The sequence below is a fragment of the Barbus barbus genome (assembly GCF_936440315.1).
Source record: "Barbus barbus genome assembly, chromosome: 45".
NCBI classification, from domain to species: Eukaryota; Metazoa; Chordata; class Actinopteri; order Cypriniformes; family Cyprinidae; genus Barbus; species Barbus barbus.
This window is the reverse complement of record NC_136723.1, coordinates 13709414-13730847: the sequence shown is the minus strand read 5'-3', so window position 1 is coordinate 13730847 and position 21434 is coordinate 13709414. Positions and strand designations below refer to the sequence as shown.

At 35.4% G+C, this 21434-nt stretch overlaps 5 protein-coding genes across 8 annotated transcripts; 3 read left to right on the top strand and 2 right to left on the bottom strand.

Moving 5' to 3' along the window:
* Positions 1–25: 25 nt before the first annotated feature.
* ap4m1 (adaptor related protein complex 4 subunit mu 1) lies at positions 26–5723 on the top strand. 2 transcript variants are annotated; one of them, XM_079408483.1, is made up of 15 exons: positions 26–226; positions 383–468; positions 758–864; positions 980–1076; positions 1176–1286; positions 2105–2185; positions 2271–2333; positions 2414–2480; positions 2573–2626; positions 2723–2829; positions 2910–3001; positions 3823–3867; positions 3971–4021; positions 4108–4225; positions 4303–5723. In XM_079408483.1, exons 1-15 carry the CDS (start codon positions 169–171, stop codon positions 4492–4494), a joined length of 1329 nt encoding a protein of 442 aa, XP_079264609.1. In that variant the 5' UTR covers positions 26–168; the 3' UTR covers positions 4495–5723. The 2 variants fall into 2 exon arrangements, with proteins under 2 accessions (XP_079264609.1, XP_079264610.1); XM_079408484.1 differs by lacking the exon at positions 3971–4021 and having other exon boundaries at positions 29–226; positions 3823–3873.
* Positions 5724–6986: 1263 nt separating this feature from the next.
* On the top strand, positions 6987–15179 carry arrb2a (arrestin, beta 2a). 2 transcript variants are annotated; one of them, XM_079408632.1, is made up of 16 exons: positions 7015–7128; positions 7680–7710; positions 7787–7847; positions 7935–7979; positions 8541–8737; positions 9074–9133; positions 9276–9343; positions 9449–9584; positions 10486–10570; positions 10694–10766; positions 10982–11119; positions 12488–12571; positions 13026–13049; positions 14096–14172; positions 14300–14354; positions 14452–15179. In XM_079408632.1, exons 1-16 carry the CDS (start codon positions 7106–7108, stop codon positions 14537–14539), a joined length of 1245 nt encoding a protein of 414 aa, XP_079264758.1. In that variant the 5' UTR covers positions 7015–7105; the 3' UTR covers positions 14540–15179. The 2 variants fall into 2 exon arrangements, with proteins under 2 accessions (XP_079264759.1, XP_079264758.1); XM_079408633.1 differs by lacking the exon at positions 13026–13049 and having other exon boundaries at positions 6987–7128.
* LOC306864544 (autophagy-related protein 16-1) lies at positions 14822–18023 on the bottom strand. The gene is made up of 6 exons (XM_079408634.1): positions 17640–18023; positions 17495–17558; positions 17263–17350; positions 15907–15980; positions 15565–15816; positions 14822–15481 (listed from the first exon to the last, which is right to left on the bottom strand). Exons 1-6 carry the CDS (start codon positions 17725–17727, stop codon positions 15394–15396), a joined length of 654 nt encoding a protein of 217 aa, XP_079264760.1. The 5' UTR covers positions 17728–18023; the 3' UTR covers positions 14822–15393.
* Positions 17709–19445, top strand: med11 (mediator complex subunit 11). 2 transcript variants are annotated; one of them, XM_079408635.1, is made up of 4 exons: positions 17709–18041; positions 18242–18323; positions 18639–18769; positions 19020–19445. In XM_079408635.1, exons 2-4 carry the CDS (start codon positions 18254–18256, stop codon positions 19161–19163), a joined length of 345 nt encoding a protein of 114 aa, XP_079264761.1. In that variant the 5' UTR covers positions 17709–18041; positions 18242–18253; the 3' UTR covers positions 19164–19445. The 2 variants fall into 2 exon arrangements, with proteins under 2 accessions (XP_079264761.1, XP_079264762.1); XM_079408636.1 differs by having other exon boundaries at positions 17949–18057.
* Positions 19439–21355, bottom strand: LOC306864546 (ribonuclease kappa-B). The gene is made up of 3 exons (XM_079408637.1): positions 21167–21355; positions 20668–20750; positions 19439–20143 (listed from the first exon to the last, which is right to left on the bottom strand). The coding sequence occupies exons 1-3, from the start codon at positions 21242–21244 to the stop codon at positions 19999–20001; spliced, it is 306 nt and encodes a 101-aa protein (XP_079264763.1). The 5' UTR covers positions 21245–21355; the 3' UTR covers positions 19439–19998.
* Between the last annotated feature and the right edge of the window lie 79 nt (positions 21356–21434).

The following is a 21434-nucleotide window of genomic DNA, read 5'->3' as shown; positions in this document are numbered from 1 at the left end:
GTAGATGGCAGTAAACGATACGCTTAATGCTTGAGTGCTCATGAAGAACAAACCGGCTGTTTACAATCGGGACAGCAGAAATCATGAAACGCTGAATACAAATGACGGCGGATAAGGAAGCAGACTGATTTTTAATAATATGAAAAAGAATCGTGTGTGCTGAACAAAATGATCAGTCAAATATTCATCTTGTCATCAAAGGGAGATCATCTCATATATAAAGACTGTATCCTTACAAATCTGTTAGTGAGATGTTATTTATGTATGTCTGATTGGTACAAATATAACATAACAACGAAGCCCTGCCTTTAGTGCGTTTTGGAGTCATATGACATAACTCTGTATACTTTATTCTCATTAGTTTTTCTTAATTCTGCGTCAGTCCGAGGAGAGGAGAGTAAAGACTCCATCAATGTCTTCTATGAGATGCTCACAGCTCTTAGTGGAGATCAACCTCCGGTTGTTATGGTAAATGCAGGATTTTGGGGTGTATGGCTTATGCTGCCTTCACGTGCTATCGGAAATGTCCTATTTCTCACTTATGAAGCCGTGATTATGAGCTTGTATTCAAGTGCTTTAATGTCGGAAAGAATAAAATGTAGCATCCCATTGGTTGACAATCATATAAACATTCATTCATTAAATTGTTGATTTCCGATTAGGAAACAATGCCGATAGCACGTGAAGGCAGCAATAGTTGTTTAATAATTTTCCAGTGCGTTATTTTGACTGTTTACATTTGTTGATCTTGTTGCAGTCACACAAAGATCTTCATTTCATCCACGTAAGGCAGGGTGGGCTTTATTGGGTGGCGTCCACCAAAACAAACCCATCCCCTTTCACTATAATTGAGTTCCTCAACAGGTTAACAAATCTTATTTTTATCAGTAATGTCATGTTTTATTTTAATAATACTTCTACAGCACTTTATTATCTGTGTAGATGTCATGATAATAAGCAGCAGTTTTATTTCTCACAGATTAGCAGCTCTTACAAAGGACTACTGCGGCAGTTTATCAGAGAAATCAGTGCGGATGAATTTCGCTCTAATTTATGAGCTGCTGGATGAGATGGTGGTAAATGTTCTTTCTATTCATTTTTATTGTCACACCAAACTAATCATTCTTAAAAGCACACAACTCTATATATTCTACCTCTATGTTTCTGATCACCAGGACTTTGGCTACATACAGACGACCTCAACTGACATCCTGAAAAACTTCATCCAGACAGAAGCCGTTTCATCCAAACCCTTCAGTCTTTTTGATCTAAGTAATGTTGGTTTGGTAAGTAATCTTTTTTCCTGCCTATTAAAAAATGTTTCTAAATATATTAGCGTTTTTGTTTAACAAATAGACAGCTGTGGTCTGCATTATAATAGTTGATTTGCTTCTCAAACATTTTGACTCCAAGGTACACCACTGTCAAAGTTATGTGAATATTTCAAAATCTGAAAATTTAGAGATTTCTGCTCTAATGACAAAGCTGGTGATTTTCAAACTTTCTGTGTAATTGCTTTTATTTATACACTAGAAGTGGCAATATAATAAATAATGAATAAAACAATTATATGTTAATTATAATAATTATATAATTATTAATATTTATGATTTACACTTTGACTTTTGTTTATCAGTTTGATTCGAATTCAGATTTTCAAATTATCTTTACAGAGAAATAGCAGTTCCCATCCGTTAAAATATTTTAAAGATTGAGAAAATGTATATAAGTGTATAATTTTGTGTATAATGTATATAAATCTATTAATTTCCACAACTTTTCCTGGTCTAGAAATCACACTTAAACTCTGTCATGTATGTCTAGGTTGTCCGAGATCAGGAGAAATCTCGTTCTTAAAAAAAATAATAGTTGTTAACGAATTAAAATAAGAACTATAATTTCAGGTCAAATCAACTGAAATTGTTGTTGTAGCTTACAACAATTGTAAATCTTGTTTTGTCTTGTTTGAAATAATTGTGAGCCATTTTGCAGCCCCCTTTGGAAGTGTGCTGAGGCCCCCTAGTGAGTCCTGGCCCCCTGGTTGAGAATCACCCAAATGAATCTTAATGATAAGTATAAACATTTTAATTTTCATATTTTGTAGTTTGGAGCTGAGACACAGCAGAGTAAAGTGGCCCCTAGTGTTGCAGCCAGTCGTCCTATAATGTCCAGTCGAGGAGAGCAGGTGGGTTGTCTTAGATTCTTCAGTTTTATAAGTTATCTTTGATGATCTCTGAAATTATTATGAATTGTCCTCTCTCTGGCTGCAGGGTGGAAAGAATGAGATCTTTGTGGATGTGATAGAAAGGCTGTCTGTGGTTATTGGCTCCAAGGTGAGTACGACTCAAAGAACCATGTTTTGAAATAAAACTGCTAATTGCTTACATCTTTTACATGATATTCTTCTTTTAAGGGAGTTTTAATGAAAGCAGATATTCAGGGAGAGATAAGAATAAAATGTTTTCTCCCGACCTGTTCAGGTGAGTTGGCTACATCTTGCAGCCCATGTTAATGCAGACAGTGAAACGATCTTCCCTTTTATGACTGCATTTTTCTTTTGTTCATCCTGTAGAGATGCGGATTGGACTGAATGAAGAGCTCAGTATTGGAAAGTCCCAGCTGAAAGGTTGAGTATGCAACGCTTATCAATACACATATCTCTCTAGAGAATGTATATCTTTAATTACAGCTGTGATTAAGTCTGTTTCCTTCTATTCTTCAGGCTATAGTTCAGCTGTGCGTGTAGATGAATGCAGATTCCACCAGGCTGTGAAACTGGATGAATTTGATACTTTCAGAATATTGAAAGTTTGTCCAAGCCAGGGAGAGGTAAATTGCTGCCACACGCACAGAAATGAACTTTAGAATAATTTCTGCATGGATAATTGATGTTGTTGTTTTTTCTTCAGCAAACAGTGATGCAGTATCAGCTGTGTGATGAGCTGCCATGTGCACCACCATTTCAGTTATTCCCCTCTGTAGAGAAGGATTATGTAAACAGGTCTGTAAACTTATTTATGCGTTATTTTGTCATTTTTAAATATAATGTATACATTTGTACACTATATATTGAATGAATCAATAAAATGAGTATATGAATGGTTAAATGATTAATTGAAGTGAAGTGACATACTGCCAAGTATGGTGACCCATACTCGGAATTTGTGCTCTGCATTTAACCCATCCAACGTGCACACACACAGCAGTGAACACACACACACCGTGAACACACACCCAGAGCAGTGGGCAGCCATTTAGTGGGTTCGGCGCCTTGCTCAAGGGCACCTCAGTCGTGGTATTGAGGGTGGAGAGAGCGCTGGACATTCACTCCCCCCACCTACAATCCCTGCCGGCCCGAGACTCGAACCCGTAACCTTTGGATTACGAGGCCGACTCTCTAACCATTAGGCCACGACTTCCCCATAGCTATTATACTATCCCATAATTATTATACATTACTATGCTGTCAAATGATTAATCGCACACACAATTTTTTTTGCATTATATTATATATATATATATTTGCATTAATGTGTGTGTTCTGTGTATATTTATTTTGTATTTATAAATACACACACAAACAGTATGTATTTTGAATATATTTACATGTCTATATTTATATTCATATAATTTATATTATATGTTTAATACATAAACTATTTTTTTTTTTCTTAAATACATGCATGTGTGTGTGTGTGTGTTGCCCTATTTAGTCAATATTAGTAGCTTTATCAAAATGGAAGCACACCTCTTGATCGTGATAAAATCACTGTAATGCTCATTCTCTTGTGGATTATTGCTTTAATACATTTTCCTTTGCAGGGTGTTGATTTTTCTTAAGCTTAGATGTGATCTTCCTTCTAAAAGGTCAGTGTACATACAGTGTTTAAAATGTCATAATACATTAAAAGATTTGTCAATATGAGTACACAGTTATATCACAGTTATTGTTCTTTAATTTTTGTGACAGTACGGCTCTTAATGTTTCCATCACTGTTCCTGTGCCAAAAGGCTCTACAAGGTCAGATTTTATGTAACAGCATGATTATTAGTGTTATTTAGTCTTATGGAATAACTATAACCCCTGTCCCCCTCTCTATCTTACAGTATGTCTCAGGAGCTCAGTAGTCCTGACCAGACCGCTGAACTTCAGCCGAAGAACAAAGCCCTGCTCTGGGAGATCCCACGTTTCCCAGGAGGAGCGCAGTTGTCAGCACTGTTCAAGGTGATGTTATTATAAGGTCATTTGCTTGACGCAATTCATATCATCTGTCCCTGATGATATATATTCTGATCCCACAGGTGGATGTTCCTGGTCTAAGCTCCGCCTCTTTGCTGGAGGTCGGCCCTGTCAGTATGTCATTCGAACTGCCCAAACAAACCTGCACTGGCCTTCAGATCCGCTTCCTCCGGCTCTCTCCAACTCAGACAGGACTGTCACAACGTTGGGTTCGATATGTCACTCATTCTGACTCCTACACCATACGGATCTGACCTAACCAGACGGAAAGAACAGTGAACAAACTGCTGTGTGCCTCTTCCAGCCACAATTATTTATTTATTTTTATTTTATTTTGTTGGAAAGTCAGTAATAATCTATGCATATGAACAAATTTGCAGCTTTGCTCCTTTCATTTTTTTTTTTTTAAATATACTGAATCTAGAGATTTTTGGAGATATGACAATATTGTGTCAAGTATGACTGTCAAAATAGTGTTTCTTTATTTAAAGGGGACATAACACACACAGTTTCACCCAATCTCATGTTAATCTTGAGTACCTATAGAGTAGTACAGCATCCTTCATATCTCCAAAAAGTGTTTAGTTTTATCATATTAATAAAAGAATGATACAGCTTTATGATTCTCTCCGGGAAAAGCAGAGCTCCTGGAGGTGTGCCATGTGGACGGACCTAAAGAGTGACTAGCACTTGCGCCGATCACCAACAAAACAGACATTTGATGCCGTTTCACTTTCCGTCTGCAGTTCTGAATCATGACCGGGATCTTTTATAGCTGGGACTGCTCCATCTTTCAGTATTACACGATGTGGAAATCCAGCGTTGAACTGGGCCTTGTTTATAAAACGTTAGTCAAAAAAACACTTGAGAAACTCCATTGCTGCCCCTGAAAAACAAACTGTATCCGCTGTTCGCGTAACAGTGGGTTGTTTTGGGAAGCTGAACAAGGTTATCTTTCCCTCACAACCAAAAACACACATCTTTAGAGGCATTCTTCCCGAGCGAGTCCCGTGGCGTGCAGCAGTGCAGTCGAATGAAACGCATTGACGGCCCCTCGCAATAGGTTGCTTGTTCTTACACATTGTTAAAATCCAAATATCTTTGTACCTTAAAGTATGTTTAAAACTAAAAATGTTACTTGCAAAATATTAATAATTTTTTTTTTAAAGACGCGTGCACGGGCGCGTTCTTCTGGGAGAAATGCCCATATAAGGAGTTCCACCGTCGATTACGTCAGCAAGAATCACGATCGAAAAAAAAACTCTGAAACGTGTACTAACCTGGAATTGAGATTTTTGGCACAGAAATACTCTGTTATATGTCCAAATTGTTTTTTCAAACTTTGTCCATGCTTAGCATGAGAATCCAACTCTTTAACAGTGTAAACAACTCTGAATGCATGAAACAGCGTTGTACCCCCCCTTTAAAATAAAATAAACCCGGAGGTGTATAAATATTGAATATGTATAAATGACATATATATATGTGTTTGTGTGTGTGTGTGTGTGTGTGTGTGTGTGTATGTATATATATATATATATATATATATATATATATATATATATATATATATATTAGTGCTGTCAAACAATTAATCGCGATTAATCGTATCCAAAATAAGTTTTTGTTTACATAATATATACATGCATTTTGTATGATCCCTCTTATTTTGGTAAAATAATTAACATTTTGCAGATTCTGAAAGTTGTATGTAAAGTTTTGACTTCAACTGTACATAATAAATATACACAGTACACACACATATATTATGTAAACAAAAACAAGTTGAAATTATGACAAAATGTACATTATGAAATAAAAAGTAAAAATTATAATATTAGAAAGACATTACACAAAAAGTTACACTTATGTGATATCTATGTGTGTAAGTCAGACATTTTATATTTGTCATCATGTTGACTTCTTGTCATCTCATAATTTTGAGAGATTATGTCAATTTCTGCCCTCAAATGAGCTCATTGGTGTGTAAACACATAAAATACATTACTTTTTCATTTAAACATCTTATATTTTTGATGTCATAATTATGAGTTAATATGCCACAATTTCAACATTGTTGTACTTATAACTTACAATCTCATAGTGTAGACATGTATTTAATCTCATAACTATGATTTACCATGATGAAACAGTGGATGGTTTGTTTCTCCCTTCAGTTCAGTAGCCATGTAATGCAGCTGAGTCTGACAACAAGAGCAAAAAGAAATCCCCCTCATCATTTTATACCAGCATGTGTCGTGACACCAACAGTGTTCTGTGAAGCTACTCCCTTCAAGCTATAATTATAAAGAAAAACAACCATCTACCACATAAATGGCCCAACCAAACAAAGACTGTGGAGATATTACACTGACAGATACAGGGAAAACCTCAAAATCATCCCACACATGGCCACTAGATAGAAATACATCAAAAGATAACATGTTTGACCCTCTGTGTTATCAAAGCACAACCTCACTATTGTAACATGAAATATGCTGTACATTTGAATTTGAGTAAAAAAGACATTGTGATTTATATAATCTAAATAATATATTGCACTATACATAGTATATATTAATAGCATGATAATTAATACCTAAATAATATAATTACTGAAATAGAAGCGATTAGTCAGTGTTATTAAATAAATATATTACAAGTTAAATAAATAATGTATTTGCTTGTACACTCTCTGAACCGCCGCTTGGTTATTGAATCTACTGCTTCCGGTTTTGTGGGCGGCAGATCACGTGACCCAACAGTAGCTCCGCCCACCGCCAGCGACCAGGGAATGGTTGAACACCTACAGGAGCTGCTGCTGTTTACACTCTGTGTGTTTTCCTCCACAAATTCTCCCTCATTATGGGGGACAAAGCAGGCACCCGGTGAGTATTGTTTTTTTTTAAAAAGCGTCAGACCTGAAATTAATTTTGTTTGGTTGTTGTTGAAATTATAAAACGAACAGTAGGAAAGCTAATACTAGCTGGATTGTAAATGGATAACCTGACTGAGCATGATGGAGAAACAGCACTTAATGCGCACGTTTATCATATTAAAAATGATTTGTCTGTATAATTTTGTTAGAAATATGTATTAAGCATTTCCAAAGGCCTCATCAGAAGTCAGTTCATCCTTTAGCATGCATGTCGCATAGCCTGGCAGCTAACAACAGCTGCCCATGTAGGGTCTATGCAACATTCTCATTCTGCTCTTTCTGCTTATTTAATGAAACTTAGTATTATTAATATTGTCAGCATGATTGTAGTAATACTGGGCTTTGCAAGCAAACTAGTTCTCCCAGCATGCCATTTGTTGCTTTCCACCATTTGTTTGCTCTTGCCATCTGCTTCACTTTAAAATGTTCCCACCCACATTTAGAAAATATTAGCTTTGATAATGTCTGATTATTCATGCATTCATATCTCTTATTCTAAAGGGTATTCAAGAAGTCCAGTCCAAATTGCAAGGTAAGATTTTTGTGTATCACACAGTCACAGTTTTGGTTTCCACAAATTGTAGTTAAAACCTTGTCTGTTTTCACAGCTTACAGTATATTTGGGGAAAAGAGATTTTGTGGACCATCTAGATCATGTGGACCCTGTTGGTCAGTGGTTTCAGATGAATAGTTCAATTGAATTTAAATGGAGAAGTGAAAGTACACTGACATAAATCATATATACTTCTGCTACAGATGGCGTGATTCTGGTTGACCCTGAATATCTCAAAGATAGAAAAGGTGAGCCGGAAAGCATCTTTGTTATTTGGTATGAATGCATTGAAATGGCAATTCTCTACAATATTGATAAGTCAGTAATTAATTTAATGTTATGGCTTGTAACCAGTAAACTGCAGATATTAAAACTGCATATAAATATGTCTAAATAATAAATAAATAAAAAACACTAAAAATGAAAATCAGTCAATGAAATGCTACAAGTTAATTTCTGCATTTCAACATTATAATGTACAGCATGAAAAATCTGGATATTTATTTTGAGATTTGTTATCTAAAAATTACAACAGTATTATTACTTTTTAAAGGTTCAAGTGAGCATTAGATGATGGCAAAGGTAATCTAAATGTAAATATAAGGAAATGAGCATACACAATTAAATTATATGATACCAATATACCGCGCATCCCTACTGTTTGATTGTCCAGTTGATGAATTGAAGCTTATCTCATACAGAGTGTTTGTCCATACTTTATGACAACTTACTTCACATCATATGCAAATGATGTCTCACTTCTGGTGTGTCTGTAATAATCTCTAAAACTTTATTTGTTTTTCCTCCAGTATTTGTGACCTTAACCTGTGCTTTCCGGTATGGCCGTGAGGACCTTGACGTTCTAGGGCTATCCTTCCGAAAAGATCTTTACATCTTCACTTTTCAGGCCTATCCTCCCATTCCAGAGGAATCCAAGCCCCACAGTCGTCTGCAGGAGAGGCTTTTGAAGAAACTAGGACAGAATGCCTATCCTTTCCATTTCACTGTGAGTTTTTTACATTTTAAAAGATGATGCTGTAATGCTTACATTCACTTGTAACATTATTTTATGTATTTATTTTGTGATTTATTAAGATAAAATAGTGTCCATTTTAAAAATGAGTCATTACATCACATGAAAATAGTAGATTTTCTGTTTTTATTTTATTTTTGTATTGTATTTATTAATACAAAATAATATGAATTTATAATATTGGCCATTTATCAGTTATAATGTGACAATAAATAATGGTATGGTATCATATGTCAACTTTAATGCATATTTTTAAAATAGGAAGTACTTGATCAGATACTTAAGTTGATATATTCTTCTGTTTTTCAGATACCACAAAACTTGCCATGCTCTGTTACTTTGCAGCCTGGGCCTGAGGACACAGGAAAGGTATTATCACTCCAACAAGGCTCATTTTAACACAACAAACACCATCTAACACCTTTAGATATCTCACCCAGTTTTGCACACATCCTGTTTGTGAAGTTTTGGTGAACTTGTCCTTTATGCACCTCTGTCCTTCTCACTCCAGGCCTGTGGTGTGGATTTTGAGATCAGGGCTTTCTGCGCCAAAACGATGGAAGAGAAGAACCACAAAAGGTTTGATTTTTTACAATTTCCTGCCCTCAGTCATTTGTTTTCAGTGTAAAAGACATTAGAAAAGAGAGTTTAGATCTTATTTGAAGCTTATTTCTTCCTGTACAGGAATTCAGTGCGACTAGTGATTCGCAAAGTCCAGTATGCTCCTGAGAAACCCGGCCCACAGCCGATGGTGGAGACGACGAGGAGTTTCCTCATGTCAGACCGGTCTTTACACCTAGAGGCTTCACTAGATAAAGAGGTATCGTACTGCTTAACCCTCATAACGCATTAAGGACTGTTTAATCCGGAAGAGAGAGATAAACATGAGCGAATGAAACTTGAAGACACAATGGATGAAAATACTACTTTTTTACAATTTTTTTTTTTTTAAAGATAACCGTTTCAAAGATGATTGTTTTGGACCTGGGTATGTATGGAGTATCAATAGGTGTCAAAAAAATATTTATAAATATATTTACCATTTTCCCCATAACCCACACACTTTTAGAACAGAATTTTGTTGATAAACATGAATAGTTTGCCTATTGACAAACCATTGCAGCATGAAAATGAATCACATTTTTCATATGAAAGTGAACATTTATGCAAGTAAAATTCATTTTTGTTTGAAAACGGAGTAATATCTATGTTGTTTTGATGTTCTTTTGTTAGAAATAATTATGTAGGTTGCATAAATTTGGACTATTTATGAAGACAAAGGAATTTAATTTAATTCCAATGGGGTTAATACTGGTAATTCTCAGAGATTATATGCTCTTATAAATTGTATATATGAAATATGATTTCTTATCAGTATTGAAAAAAAGTTGTTTTTTTGTTCACGTATAATTTAACATTTCAAAGATTTTCTCAATTCTTTAAATAATCAAAAAGGGGTAAATGCAGTAATAACATGGTAATAACAATGTAACATTTAAAATATTTAAAAATTTTCACATTTACTCATTAAAGAGAAGTTGCTGATCAGATATATTATGGTTTTAGTTATGACTGTTTTATAAAACAACAACTTTTCAGGTCCAAATATACCTGGAATGCGGAAATCATAGACAGATTTTCAATACATTATGAAGGTTAACACAGATCAGTGCTAGTAAGAAATACTTAAGCTATAAATAACTTCTATTTTTCTCACACAGCTGTATTACCATGGGGAACCCATCAGTGTTAATGTCCATGTCACCAATAACTCAACCAAGACTGTCAAAAGGGTTAAAATATCAGGTGAGCTACAGCTATCAGTGCTCCAATTACTGTTTGTAGTTTGACATTATTTTCATATCGCTCTCATCATCTATGATCTTAGTACATATTCTTACTGTACTGTTTACATTTGTTTCTCTACAGTACGACAGTATGCTGATATCTGTCTCTTCAGCACAGCACAGTACAAATGTCCAGTGGCTCAGATAGAGGCAGAGTAAGTGTCTTATTTAGATTATATAGACATTGTTCTTCATCTGAACTTTTAGTTGTCTTTTATTTAAGATGTATTGTTGAGATGTCATTGAGAAAACAAACCTGCCCAAAAATGACATAAAAAGAACGTGCCATTGTCTTTAGTCTGTTTGCTGACTTTGTAATGATGTGTACATGGGTAACGATATGTATTCGTTCTGTCTTTGCATCCTGCAGTGATCAGGTGGCATCCAGCTCTACTTTTTGTAAAGTGTACATACTCACACCCACTCTCAACAACAATCGAGAGAAGAGAGGACTGGCGCTGGACGGAAAACTCAAACATGAGGACACCAACCTGGCGTCCAGTACTATGTGAGTATTGCTGTACATAATCGCCACAAATTTACCCATATGCTCAGTGTTTACTATGAAAAACACCTATTTATTTACTTATAAAACTGGAATTTTGTAGAATTACAAAATGCAATTTAGGACCAGATTTTCTAAACGGGATTTTCTAAAAGCGCAATTCCATAACAGCGCCAATGGGAGGGGAAAATTCTGCATGTGATTTACAAACAATGCACACAGAACACAGGTGCAGCTAGAGAATTTCCATAATGACCAGCGCAAATTACCGCCTACTTTAAGACATGCTTTTTTTGGGCGTTAAATAATGGTGCAAATACCAGTAATATGACGAGTGCAACTGTGCGCTGACGAGCAGCGGCGCGGCTTGGACGGTGTGGGGGTCGAGGAGAGTTGAAGTCATGTCAACTTTATGGTAATGAGCTATGATGGGCGGCAACCAATTGCAATGTAGAAGTCCTCCGCTTGAGAGGATTCCAGAGAACGCAGTCCAGTAAACTTTGGTTCCGAACACATTAGTTCCTAAGCATTTTCACGCTAGAACGCTTGTTTTTCAGCGGGAATGCAACTCATTTGCTCAAAACAACACCGATTTGACCAATTGCATTTAGGCTACACCTCAACCAGGACAGTTTGTAATGTAGGCTCCGCACAAATTAATGTTAATTAAAGACCAAGGCTACGTCTCCTATAAACTAAAAAAGTTAGCATTTAACCATGAACACAAAAACACACCACACAAATGGCTTTTATTGGTTTATTTCGTTAGCAAACATGTAACTATAATTAAGTTCTTTCCATCGATCAATTTCTTACTTTCACATTTAAAATATTTCATGAGATATTTAATTTTTTTAAATAAGTCTCCTTATTCTCACCAAGGCTTCATATATTTGCTCAAAAATACAGTTAAAAGACAGTAATATATTAAAATATTACAATATTAAAATGACTATTTTCTGTTTGAATATATTGTAAAATATAATTTATTCCTATGACGTCAAAATATAATTTTAAGCATCGTTACTCATCATGTTACATGATCCTTCAGAAATTATTCTAATATGCTGATTTGCTGCTCAAAAAATATTTCTTATTGTTATCAGTGTTTAAAATATTTAAGCTGCTTAATGTTTTTGTGGAAGCAGTGATTATATTTTCAATAATAATAATTAAAAAAAAAAACTTTTGAAATGATAGTGTACAAAAAAAATACCATATTAATTATTTTAATACACTTTCATTGTCTTGTTGTGCGTGGTTCATCAGTGCAGAACAGATGCATTTCTTGTTTCACAGTATGTCACATCGCAGAATTGAGTTTTGTGTTGATTTTAACTTGACTGATTCTATTTGTGTTTCTGCCTGCAGTGTGAAGGATGTGAGCAATAAGGAGGTTCTGGGTGTCCTGGTGTCATATCGGGTCAAGGTCAAGCTGGTGGTCTCCCGTGGAGGGTGAGGGTGCTTCTTTTCTACAGTCAGTCACACACTGGGGAGCAGTTCCGATTGGTCTGTAACTGTTCACAAATATTAAAGACTGCTAGATGTGGCTGTTGGTTTAGAGATTTAATGTCACATTGTCACATGTATGTGCACAAGATTCGCGATATGATTCACCTGTCCTATAGACACCATGTCAGTTCTCTGTGGATATTCACAATAGTCAGTTTGTGAGGTTGACCTTGATTTTTTTTTCGGTTTGATATTTTCAGTGGTGCTTCAATTAGCGTGCTGTGCTTTAGCTGTTAACTTTTGCAGGATGCTATGAGCTTTGTGTTTTATATTCTCTCCCTGAACCCTCGCCTCTTTGTGTTGCTTTGTTCTGGTTATCAAATCATTTTGTCATTCTCCCATTGTTTTATGTCTCTTTCTGTCTGTTTCCTTCCCTTCCATCTGTCTCTTGCGTCAGGCTTTTAAGCAGCTTGCTGGAGAGGTAAATACATCCATTGTGCATTCTGGTGTCTTGCTGTAGTGTCTCTTGGTTTGCCCTACAAAGGAGATCTGCATGGTGTTCAATGCTCTGCTCAACTTTACCCTGACATTTCCTGTCTGATATTCATTGTGTTAGAGCACTAACCTTAACATACATGAAACCGCATGTATGGATGAATCTCACTAAGAAATGTCTAGGTCATATTTTTATCTCTAAATCTGAAGAAAGACATTTTATGATGTAAATATTGCCTGTTTTGGGCCTCTTTATTACACTAGGGAAAATCATCCTGGATAGATTTTTTTTTATTATATTAAAATAATGTATGCAAAACATACTACCAGGATGATGTATATTTAGAGTTGTACTTCACAAGTTTATACAAAAATTATTTATTTTTTTTATATATATTTTTCACATGATAAAACCAGCTGAAACGTTAAGCTTTGCAAATGGTAATGGTCAGATTTTTTTTTTTTAGCTTCAAGGCTGCATTTATTTGATCAAAATACTAAAACAGTAAAAACGGTAATAATATTGGGAATTATTACAATTTAAAATAACTGATTTCTATTTTATTTCAAAATGTACTGTAATTTATTCCTGTAATGTCAAAGCTGAATTTTCAGAAGCCATTATTCCAGTCTTCAGTGTCATATGATCCTTCAGACCCCCGGTTTCACAGACAAGTCTTAAGCCTAATGCCAGACTAAAATCTATGTCTGAGCTGTTTCAACTGAAAGAAACTTGCTCTGACTAATCTTAAAATATGTCAGTGCCTTTATTTTGTCTCAAAATGCACACCAGTAATGTTTTTTCCAAAAAATTACTTAAATGTCCAAACTGAACTATGGCCTAATCCTGGTTTAGTCTAAGCCCTGTCTGTGAAACCAGGCCAGAAAGTTCAAAAGAAGAGCAATATTGATTTTGAAGTGAATTATGGCCTAGTCATTTCATGAGAGATTCGTCTTCTTGTAACCTCTTGCACACCTCAAGTATTTCAAATGATGGCAGAGTTGGTTTTGTTGTTTTTCTCTTTCATTCAGGGACGTCTCAGTGGAACTGCCTTTTGTCTTGATGCATCCAAAACCTACAGATTCCACACTTTTACATTCAACCTCAGGTTTGTGCCAAGAGATGATCAAACACACACACACAAAAACTCATTAATTGCACTAAATAGGCTACATGGAAGTGTAACAGGATCTCCTTCATTAAGTCACTTATTAATACTTTTTTTTGTTCAACAGCTGCTCCAATGTTGGATCCACCAATTGACACCAACTTGATAGAGTTCGACACAAAGTAAGCAAGACCTTTTAAATATAAACAAAGCACAATGATCACCTATGTATTTCTCTTTTGTCTTAAGCTTTGTTTTCCATGTTACGCTTTCTAACAGCAGTTTAACTCCAGATGACGACATTGTATTTGAGGACTTTGCTCGCTTACGGTTAAAAGGAATAATCGACAAGGAAGAGGACTGCTGAATTTTTATCTTCTCGTTCATCAAGAGCAGAAGCGCTTCTCATCAAATTGTGCAACTCGTCTCCTCAAGGGTGCAACAACGAAACAATTCTCATCTTATTACGAAAGAAGTAGTATTGGGATATTTTACTGAAAACTGGAGAAAAGTAAAGACTTATTAATATACATATAAAAGCTAATGAAGGAAGGGATACCAGGGAATTTCATACATTTTTGCATAGGCATGTGAAAAATATATCTCTCATATTGTGCCAGCTCTTATATAATGAACGGCAAGCCAATTTGTAAAGATGGTGAAATTTGCTCCACATTTATTAGTCATGTGATCTATGTACAGTATGGACAGATAGATGGTTTCATTGACATGGGCTGTGCATGTTTCTCAGTGCTGCTGTGACGCTCATGTGATTGAGCACATTGTTTTACTGCAGGATGTAAATATATGAAAGTGCTGCTTTTAATATGTTGGACTGCTGCATTGGTTTAAAAAAAGTAAATGTATAGAGATTTAACATCCCTCAGGAGAAAGGAAAGTTGTGTTGTTACAATTTTCATACATACAGGATACACTGTTTGCCATTTTATTTTTTATTTTAAAACAGAATTTTTATTTAATTTTTTTAATAAAACTAACAGAAATACAACATGGCTGTGTTACGGTGTTATTAAATATGGAAGATAAGAATATTAGCTTTATTAATAACCTCTGAATTCAGCAATCCTCAAAATACTGTGTGTTTGCTCTCAGGTCTTATTTTACTATCGTGTGTGTGAGTGAGTGTGTGTGTATGTGGAAAATAATCCCCAAAAGGAAAAATGAACAAAAACACAATTCACATTCATAGATAATCAAGTCCTAAGAAGGCGGTTGCTGAGTTTTGGACTCGGCTGCACGAGAGCTGACTCGATACCGCTTCTTCAGTCGACCTGCCAAACGTTGCCATCTAATGGACGATAAATTAATTGCAAAACAATGTGCAAAGTCATTGAAGAAACAGTAATAAAATATGAATAGAATTACAGTCACCTTTCTTGTGTTGCATTGTATTTATTAATCCTCTCAGCCTCCTCTTTCTTCTCCTCTAACCAGCGGTGGAGGAGCTGCTCGTTCTGGAGGTTTGCGGCCGTCAGCTCCTCTCTCAGTGAGCTGTGCTCCAGTCTCAGTGCTGTCAGTTCCTTTGATTGACACTCCAGCTGATACTCGTATTCCTCTAGATCAGCCTTCTGACTGGAAGCCCCCTGGGCCAGTACAACCGCTTCGGTCCTGTAGCGGGCAACTCTATGGCAGGAAGACATTGAGGCCTGTTAGGACTGCTTGTCTTGATGATTTTGTCATCTTTTTCAAGATGTACCTGGCTGTTTGACCTACTGTGAGTGACAGTAATGTAACTCTGCATCCTTCAGGTATTTATTGCTGGTCAGATCTGAGATTTTCTGCTTGAGCTAGAATAAACAGAAGAGGAAGGATATTCTAGCGTTAGTAGTAGTGATAACCTGTGGAAACTGATACATTATTTCAGGATTCTTCAGGATTTTGAATAATGTTCAAAAGAATAGAATTTCTTTGAAACAGACGTCTGTCACCTTATAAATGTATTTACTGCCAGTTTTGATCAATTTAATGCATTCTTGTTGAATAAAAGTGTTATTTTTAAGGCAGGGGCTATTTGCACTGAGTGCAAATAGCAATAGATGCTATTTACACCAAGTGCAAATAGCATATTTTTTTAGTGACAGATGCTATTTACAAATAGCGATGGATTCTATTTACACTGTTAAAATAGCAAGATTTTCTGCTATTTATACTACTTATTGCAAATAGTGGCAATTATCTGCACCTCAGTATTGTAGTACATTATAAAACAGTACGCAATAATAACGTACTGAGTGTAAATTATAATTTTAATTCAAATTTATTAAGTGGATGCCACCTTATTGGGACAATAAAGCCCTCCCTACACCTACCCTAACCCTACCCGATACTTTATTTTCAACTTTTTGATTATTTCCTTCATTTTTATTGAAAATAAATGCCTTTCTGATGCGATATGAGATTTGAAAAGGGAGAAAAAAATGATTGGCAAAAGGTGGGCTCGAACTCGGGTCGATCGCGTCAAAAAGCATGCGCCTTTACCATCTACGCCACTGAAACTGACATTAAACTAGCTTCTTTTTTTAATATTGACTAACCCAATCACACGTTAGTGTACATAGCCTTTGCCAACAAGATGGGCTATTTGCACTTAGTGTAAATAGACACTCCGTATTTTTAAACTTTTTTTTCCCCCAAACTATTGAATGGTATTGTGTCAGGGTTTACACCAAAATATTAGGCAGTGTTTTTAACACTGATAATACTAAGAAAAGAGATGTTTACAGAGTAGCAAATCAGCATATTAGAATGAATTCTGTAGGATCACGTGGCACTGAAGGTTGGAGTCAAATATAAAAGTTATTTTAACCGTTCTTTACTCTACTTTTGATCAAATAAATGCAGCCTTGATGAGCATTAGAGACTTCTTTCAAGAACATTTAAAAAAATATTATTCCAAATTTGTATAAATGTTGGAATAAATTATTAAAAGAAGGTCAAAACTAATTTCATATAGATTAAGCATAACTAAACTCTTAATTAAGTGTAATGCAAAAAATCTCAAGATCTAGTGGGAAATAAAATATTAGTTTTAGCAATAAGGCAGTTTATTATAATGAATATTACTCTTACCTGTTGATTAAGAAATTCCAGCTCCTTGGCTCTCAAATAAAGGGTGCCGCCTTCATCTGGGCATCTAGAGCTTCCTTTCTCTTTGGAACTGAGTTAAATATGACAGCAAAAAAAACAATACATTTAAATGTATGGCAAGTGCATGTATCGTGTTATATGCGTAATATATTCCAATAAGTCAAGAAATCAAATCAGTACTAATATAGATTGGCATAGGCATTGTGTGTCTTACCTGCATGTGTCCATGTCTTGCCTGAGTTTCATGTGAAAGGCCAGCATCTCCTCCAGCCTGGACACTGTCAGAGCATCCAGTCATTACTGAAGCACTACTGATAACTTGTTTCTGTACATTTGACAGCATCTGTAATAAAACTCACCCTTGTCAAACAGGCCAGAGAAAGGATCTCTCTGCTTGCAGTCTCTGTGAAACAGCTCTCCCCGCACGTGACTCTTCCAGGACTCCATGATCTGTGGTAGAACTCAGTTGGCCAATTCACCTATTTTAGACTCTTATCTAATGTATTATTACAGCGTTTAAACATTAAATATTACAGGCAGTTCCAGATAACTAATTTCTGCTGCGGATTTTGTCAAGATGTTGCGCAAATGGCTTTAATTACTAGTCAAACATCAATCATGCTTAGTTTTCTCCAACGCATTTAGCGGGTTTCGCGTTCTGTTATTTTGTTCTTCTGCGGCTTCCGTAGTTCGCTACACTGAAAGCGCTTTGTGTGCTAACTTGCATTCTTTGCTGAATATCTGGTGAAATTTAGTTTACGGTGCGTCAATATAAATGCAAGTAATTTTAATAGTTTTCAACCGTATAGATTAATGAAGTGCGTTTATATATATTTTTTAAAACTCTTGCTTTGCTAACGTGTGTGTGTGGGTCTGCTGTTGTTGATAATTCTGTTTATTTGTAAGAGTTGTACGCTTGTATTTTGTATGTTTCCACTTCTATTTTCTCTTTTTCCTGTAGGTTGTGTTCGGAATGGCTAATGACAGGCTGAGGGCGTTAGAAGATGTGGAGAAGGAGATCGCTTTAGTGCTGCAGAGCGCAGGTTTGTCACTTCATAAATGTATGCATGGATTTAATTTCAGTAATGCTTGATATTATTTCAGACACTGTCATATTCTGGGATTTAGATTGTGATTGAATTGGCTTTAATCGTATTAAATATGATAAAACATGCATCCCCAGCAAACCAGCTTAAGTTGATTGATTTGTGTTGTTTTACATTAAATTAGGGGTTTTGTGACTGACATTACAACTAGACATTTTTAAACCTGGTTTTTATAGCTTTATAGTGATAATATTTAGTATTTTGCATGTTTATTCAAGTACACAAATTGAATTGTAACATCCTGTCTTTCAGGAACGATTGTGCTGGAGCTTTCTAAAGAGAAGGCCAATGCTAGTTTATTAGACCGACAGCTGAACCAGTTCCAGACCTCCATCAATAGAGTTGAGAGTGAACTGAGTTCACAGATCCGATATCTGACACAGGTGTGCATGTGTGTTCACATCTATCTATCTATCTATCTATCTATCTATCTATCTATCTATCTATCTATCTATCTATCTATCTATCTCTCAGCCTATCTATTGAGCTGTTGTTCAATCTGTCGATTTTTTTCAATCTAATAATGCTGCATATATGTATAAAACATATAGAAATGGAGGAAAGCTTTGACTACCTCCGTGAAGCACTAACTTCTTTGTTTCTTTCTCTTGTCCTTTCTGTTTTTGAGTAAAGGTGGCAACAGGTCAGCCTCACGAGGGATCGATATACTCGGCCAGAAAGGACTGTCAGATGGCCCTAAACCGTGCAGAATATGCCCGCGTCAAACTGGGGGAGCTGGGACGCACCTGTGAGATAATGCTTGATCCGCAGACATAAGGACATATTTAATGGACCGTTGCTTTGTAATACCTGCCAGTTAACTTCATAAGTATCCACATGCATCAAAACCTTTCTGAATACCATCTACAAGCCAACAACACTTTTTATTTTTCATAATCTAAAGAAATTTTGTTTGACAAACTCCGTGATTTAAATATCTTTCCCGTCGTAATATCACCAAAGCTTTTGTCTTATTGAGAAATGATACATTTTCTTATTTTCTGTTACCACTTTGTTAATAGTTAGGACAAAATAAAAATAAAATTTTTTTTCCCACTAGTATTTTATTGAAGGGAACAGAAGACTCTCCATTCACATCTTGCGTTGTTCCTCACTAATGTGATTATATCAAGTATATAACACAAGGGTTGCAGGGTGTACTTCACTGTACATTTTTAAATATTGAAAAAAAAAAAAAAGTCTAACATACACACATTCTACATGAACACCATCAAGTATCATATGGATCCATAGTGTTTTGTCTTTTAGGTTATTTATCAGAAGACAACTATTAAAGACCTTCTGCTTGTTTTGTTTATTTGTATCATAGGGAATGTGGAGCCATCGAAATATTTCTGGAAAATATAACACATAACATGCATATATATATGCACACTGCTTTGTATTCGTGCATATATGCTGTTTTACATAATTATTTCACTTTGTATTTATTATCTATTATCTATCAATATATCCAGTGTTTTGACCTGAAGATGAACTGCCAAATACCATTTCAGACAATGTAACAGAACAAACTGTCCTCCGAGATCATTGAGAAGTATTTTGAAAATAAATTATGCATAATTGCTGTTGAATTTGAAATTGTTTGGGTTTATGTGACCATGTACTCCTGGCGCTTGTTAAGGCGAACCTGACACAGAGACACAGCACCGACACCTACATAGATGGCAGCAGCAATGAAGCAGTTGATGCCAACTTGGTTGTAGAGTCCGTAAATGTTCTGCGGTGGATTCTTGCTGTTGAAGATAAGAAAGTTCACAAGTAAACATTTGCATGTAGAAATGTCATATTTGGCAGTTCTCATTCAATACATGATGTAGTCTATTCAATGTCTTTGTGCTTACACTCAAATACAACATACATGACCATTAAAAAATTTGGGGTCGGTAAATTGGTAATGCTGTTGAAATTACTCTCTTATGATCACAAAGGCAACATTTATTTGATTTAATATACAATAATATTGTGAAATATTTAGGATAGCTGCTTTCTATTTGAATATATTTTAAAACAATTCTTATTATTATGTTGTGATGGAAAGGAAAGTCCAAACGGACAACATTCATTTGAAATATAATTATTTTTAACTCATTATAAATGTCTTCACAGTCACTTTTAAAGAAATTAATGTGTCCTTACTGGGTCAAAAAAATAAAATACAATAAGTCTTACTGATCCCCAAAATGTAAATTATCTTAATATATTTGATCAGATAGCTCTCTACAACATTAATATTTAAAGATGGGGCAGAGTAACTTACTCATCACGGATGTCTTCCTCAGTAAAAGGAACATCTTCGATCAGCACAGCAGATTTTGCACTGAAGAAAATTCCCAACATTGACTGGAAAAAAAGCATAATAACAGGGTTTTTATTAATATTAAAAATTACGACATTAGGTGGAATTAATTATGGACATTGGAACCAATTCATATCTATTAAAATACACACACAAAGAAAAAGAAAGAATATGTATTTAAAATAAAATGTCATGACAAGGCGGTAAAGAATAGCTATTAAGGCCTTTACATCCCATGATCACAACACCTGCTGTTATATTACTCTTATAAAGCTCTGGATAAATACATGACTGAACAAATATATCTATGCACATTTATTATAAATGTATGTCCTTTTTTATCAAAACACACCAATACTATTATTATACAGGTAAAACATTCCTGTCGTTGTGTGTGAATCCCATTAGCTAAATTACAGCTAACTTTAGCAAGCAATGTCGCGATAATTATAATCCTTACCAGCATAACAACACCCCAGATGCTTAACACGATCCCACAGGCTGCTAACTTGGGCCCACAGAATAAAAGCGACGGCATTTTATCCGAAATCACCCACCGATTCTTCCTCTCAAAACTGGGAAAAGGATGCTACATTCAGTAGGGATGATGTCTCTCGATCCAATCGACGGAAATCGGCAGCACTCGGGTGTGTTCGACTAGTTCCGTAAGCGGATTCGACAGCGCTCGGCTTTTTTCGTATGGATGTTGCGCAGTTCGTGTGCAATCA

Excerpts from the sequence above, each read along its gene's own strand:
- ap4m1 (XM_079408483.1), top strand. The coding sequence starts at position 169 with ATGATCAGTCAAATATTCATCTTGTCATCAAAGGGAGATCATCTCATA. Across the intron at positions 2,334-2,413 it reads CTGTGGTTATTGGCTCCAAG|GGAGTTTTAATGAAAGCAGA; the intron begins GTGAGTACGACT and ends TCTTCTTTTAAG. Across the intron at positions 2,830-2,909 it reads TTTGTCCAAGCCAGGGAGAG|CAAACAGTGATGCAGTATCA; the intron begins GTAAATTGCTGC and ends TTTTTTCTTCAG.
- arrb2a (XM_079408632.1), top strand. The coding sequence starts at position 7,106 with ATGGGGGACAAAGCAGGCACCCG. Across the intron at positions 7,980-8,540 it reads ATATCTCAAAGATAGAAAAG|TATTTGTGACCTTAACCTGT; the intron begins GTGAGCCGGAAA and ends TTTTTCCTCCAG. Across the intron at positions 10,767-10,981 it reads GTGGCTCAGATAGAGGCAGA|TGATCAGGTGGCATCCAGCT; the intron begins GTAAGTGTCTTA and ends TGCATCCTGCAG.
- LOC306864544 (XM_079408634.1), bottom strand. The coding sequence starts at position 17,727 with ATGGAGTCCTGGAAGAGTCACGTGCGGGGAGAGCTGTTTCACAGAGAC. Across the intron at positions 17,351-17,494 it reads CAAGACATGGACACATGCAG|TTCCAAAGAGAAAGGAAGCT; the intron begins GTAAGACACACA and ends TATTTAACTCAG. Across the intron at positions 15,482-15,564 it reads TACAATGCAACACAAGAAAG|ATGGCAACGTTTGGCAGGTC; the intron begins GTGACTGTAATT and ends ATCGTCCATTAG.
- med11 (XM_079408635.1), top strand. The coding sequence starts at position 18,254 with ATGGCTAATGACAGGCTGAGGGCGTTAGAAGATGTGGAGAAGGAGATC. Across the intron at positions 18,324-18,638 it reads TTTAGTGCTGCAGAGCGCAG|GAACGATTGTGCTGGAGCTT; the intron begins GTTTGTCACTTC and ends CCTGTCTTTCAG. Across the intron at positions 18,770-19,019 it reads AGATCCGATATCTGACACAG|GTGGCAACAGGTCAGCCTCA; the intron begins GTGTGCATGTGT and ends TTTTGAGTAAAG.
- LOC306864546 (XM_079408637.1), bottom strand. The coding sequence starts at position 21,244 with ATGCCGTCGCTTTTATTCTGTGGGCCCAAGTTAGCAGCCTGTGGGATC. Across the intron at positions 20,751-21,166 it reads TCTGGGGTGTTGTTATGCTG|TCAATGTTGGGAATTTTCTT; the intron begins GTAAGGATTATA and ends CTTTTTTTCCAG. Across the intron at positions 20,144-20,667 it reads GAGGAAGACATCCGTGATGA|CAAGAATCCACCGCAGAACA; the intron begins GTAAGTTACTCT and ends TATCTTCAACAG.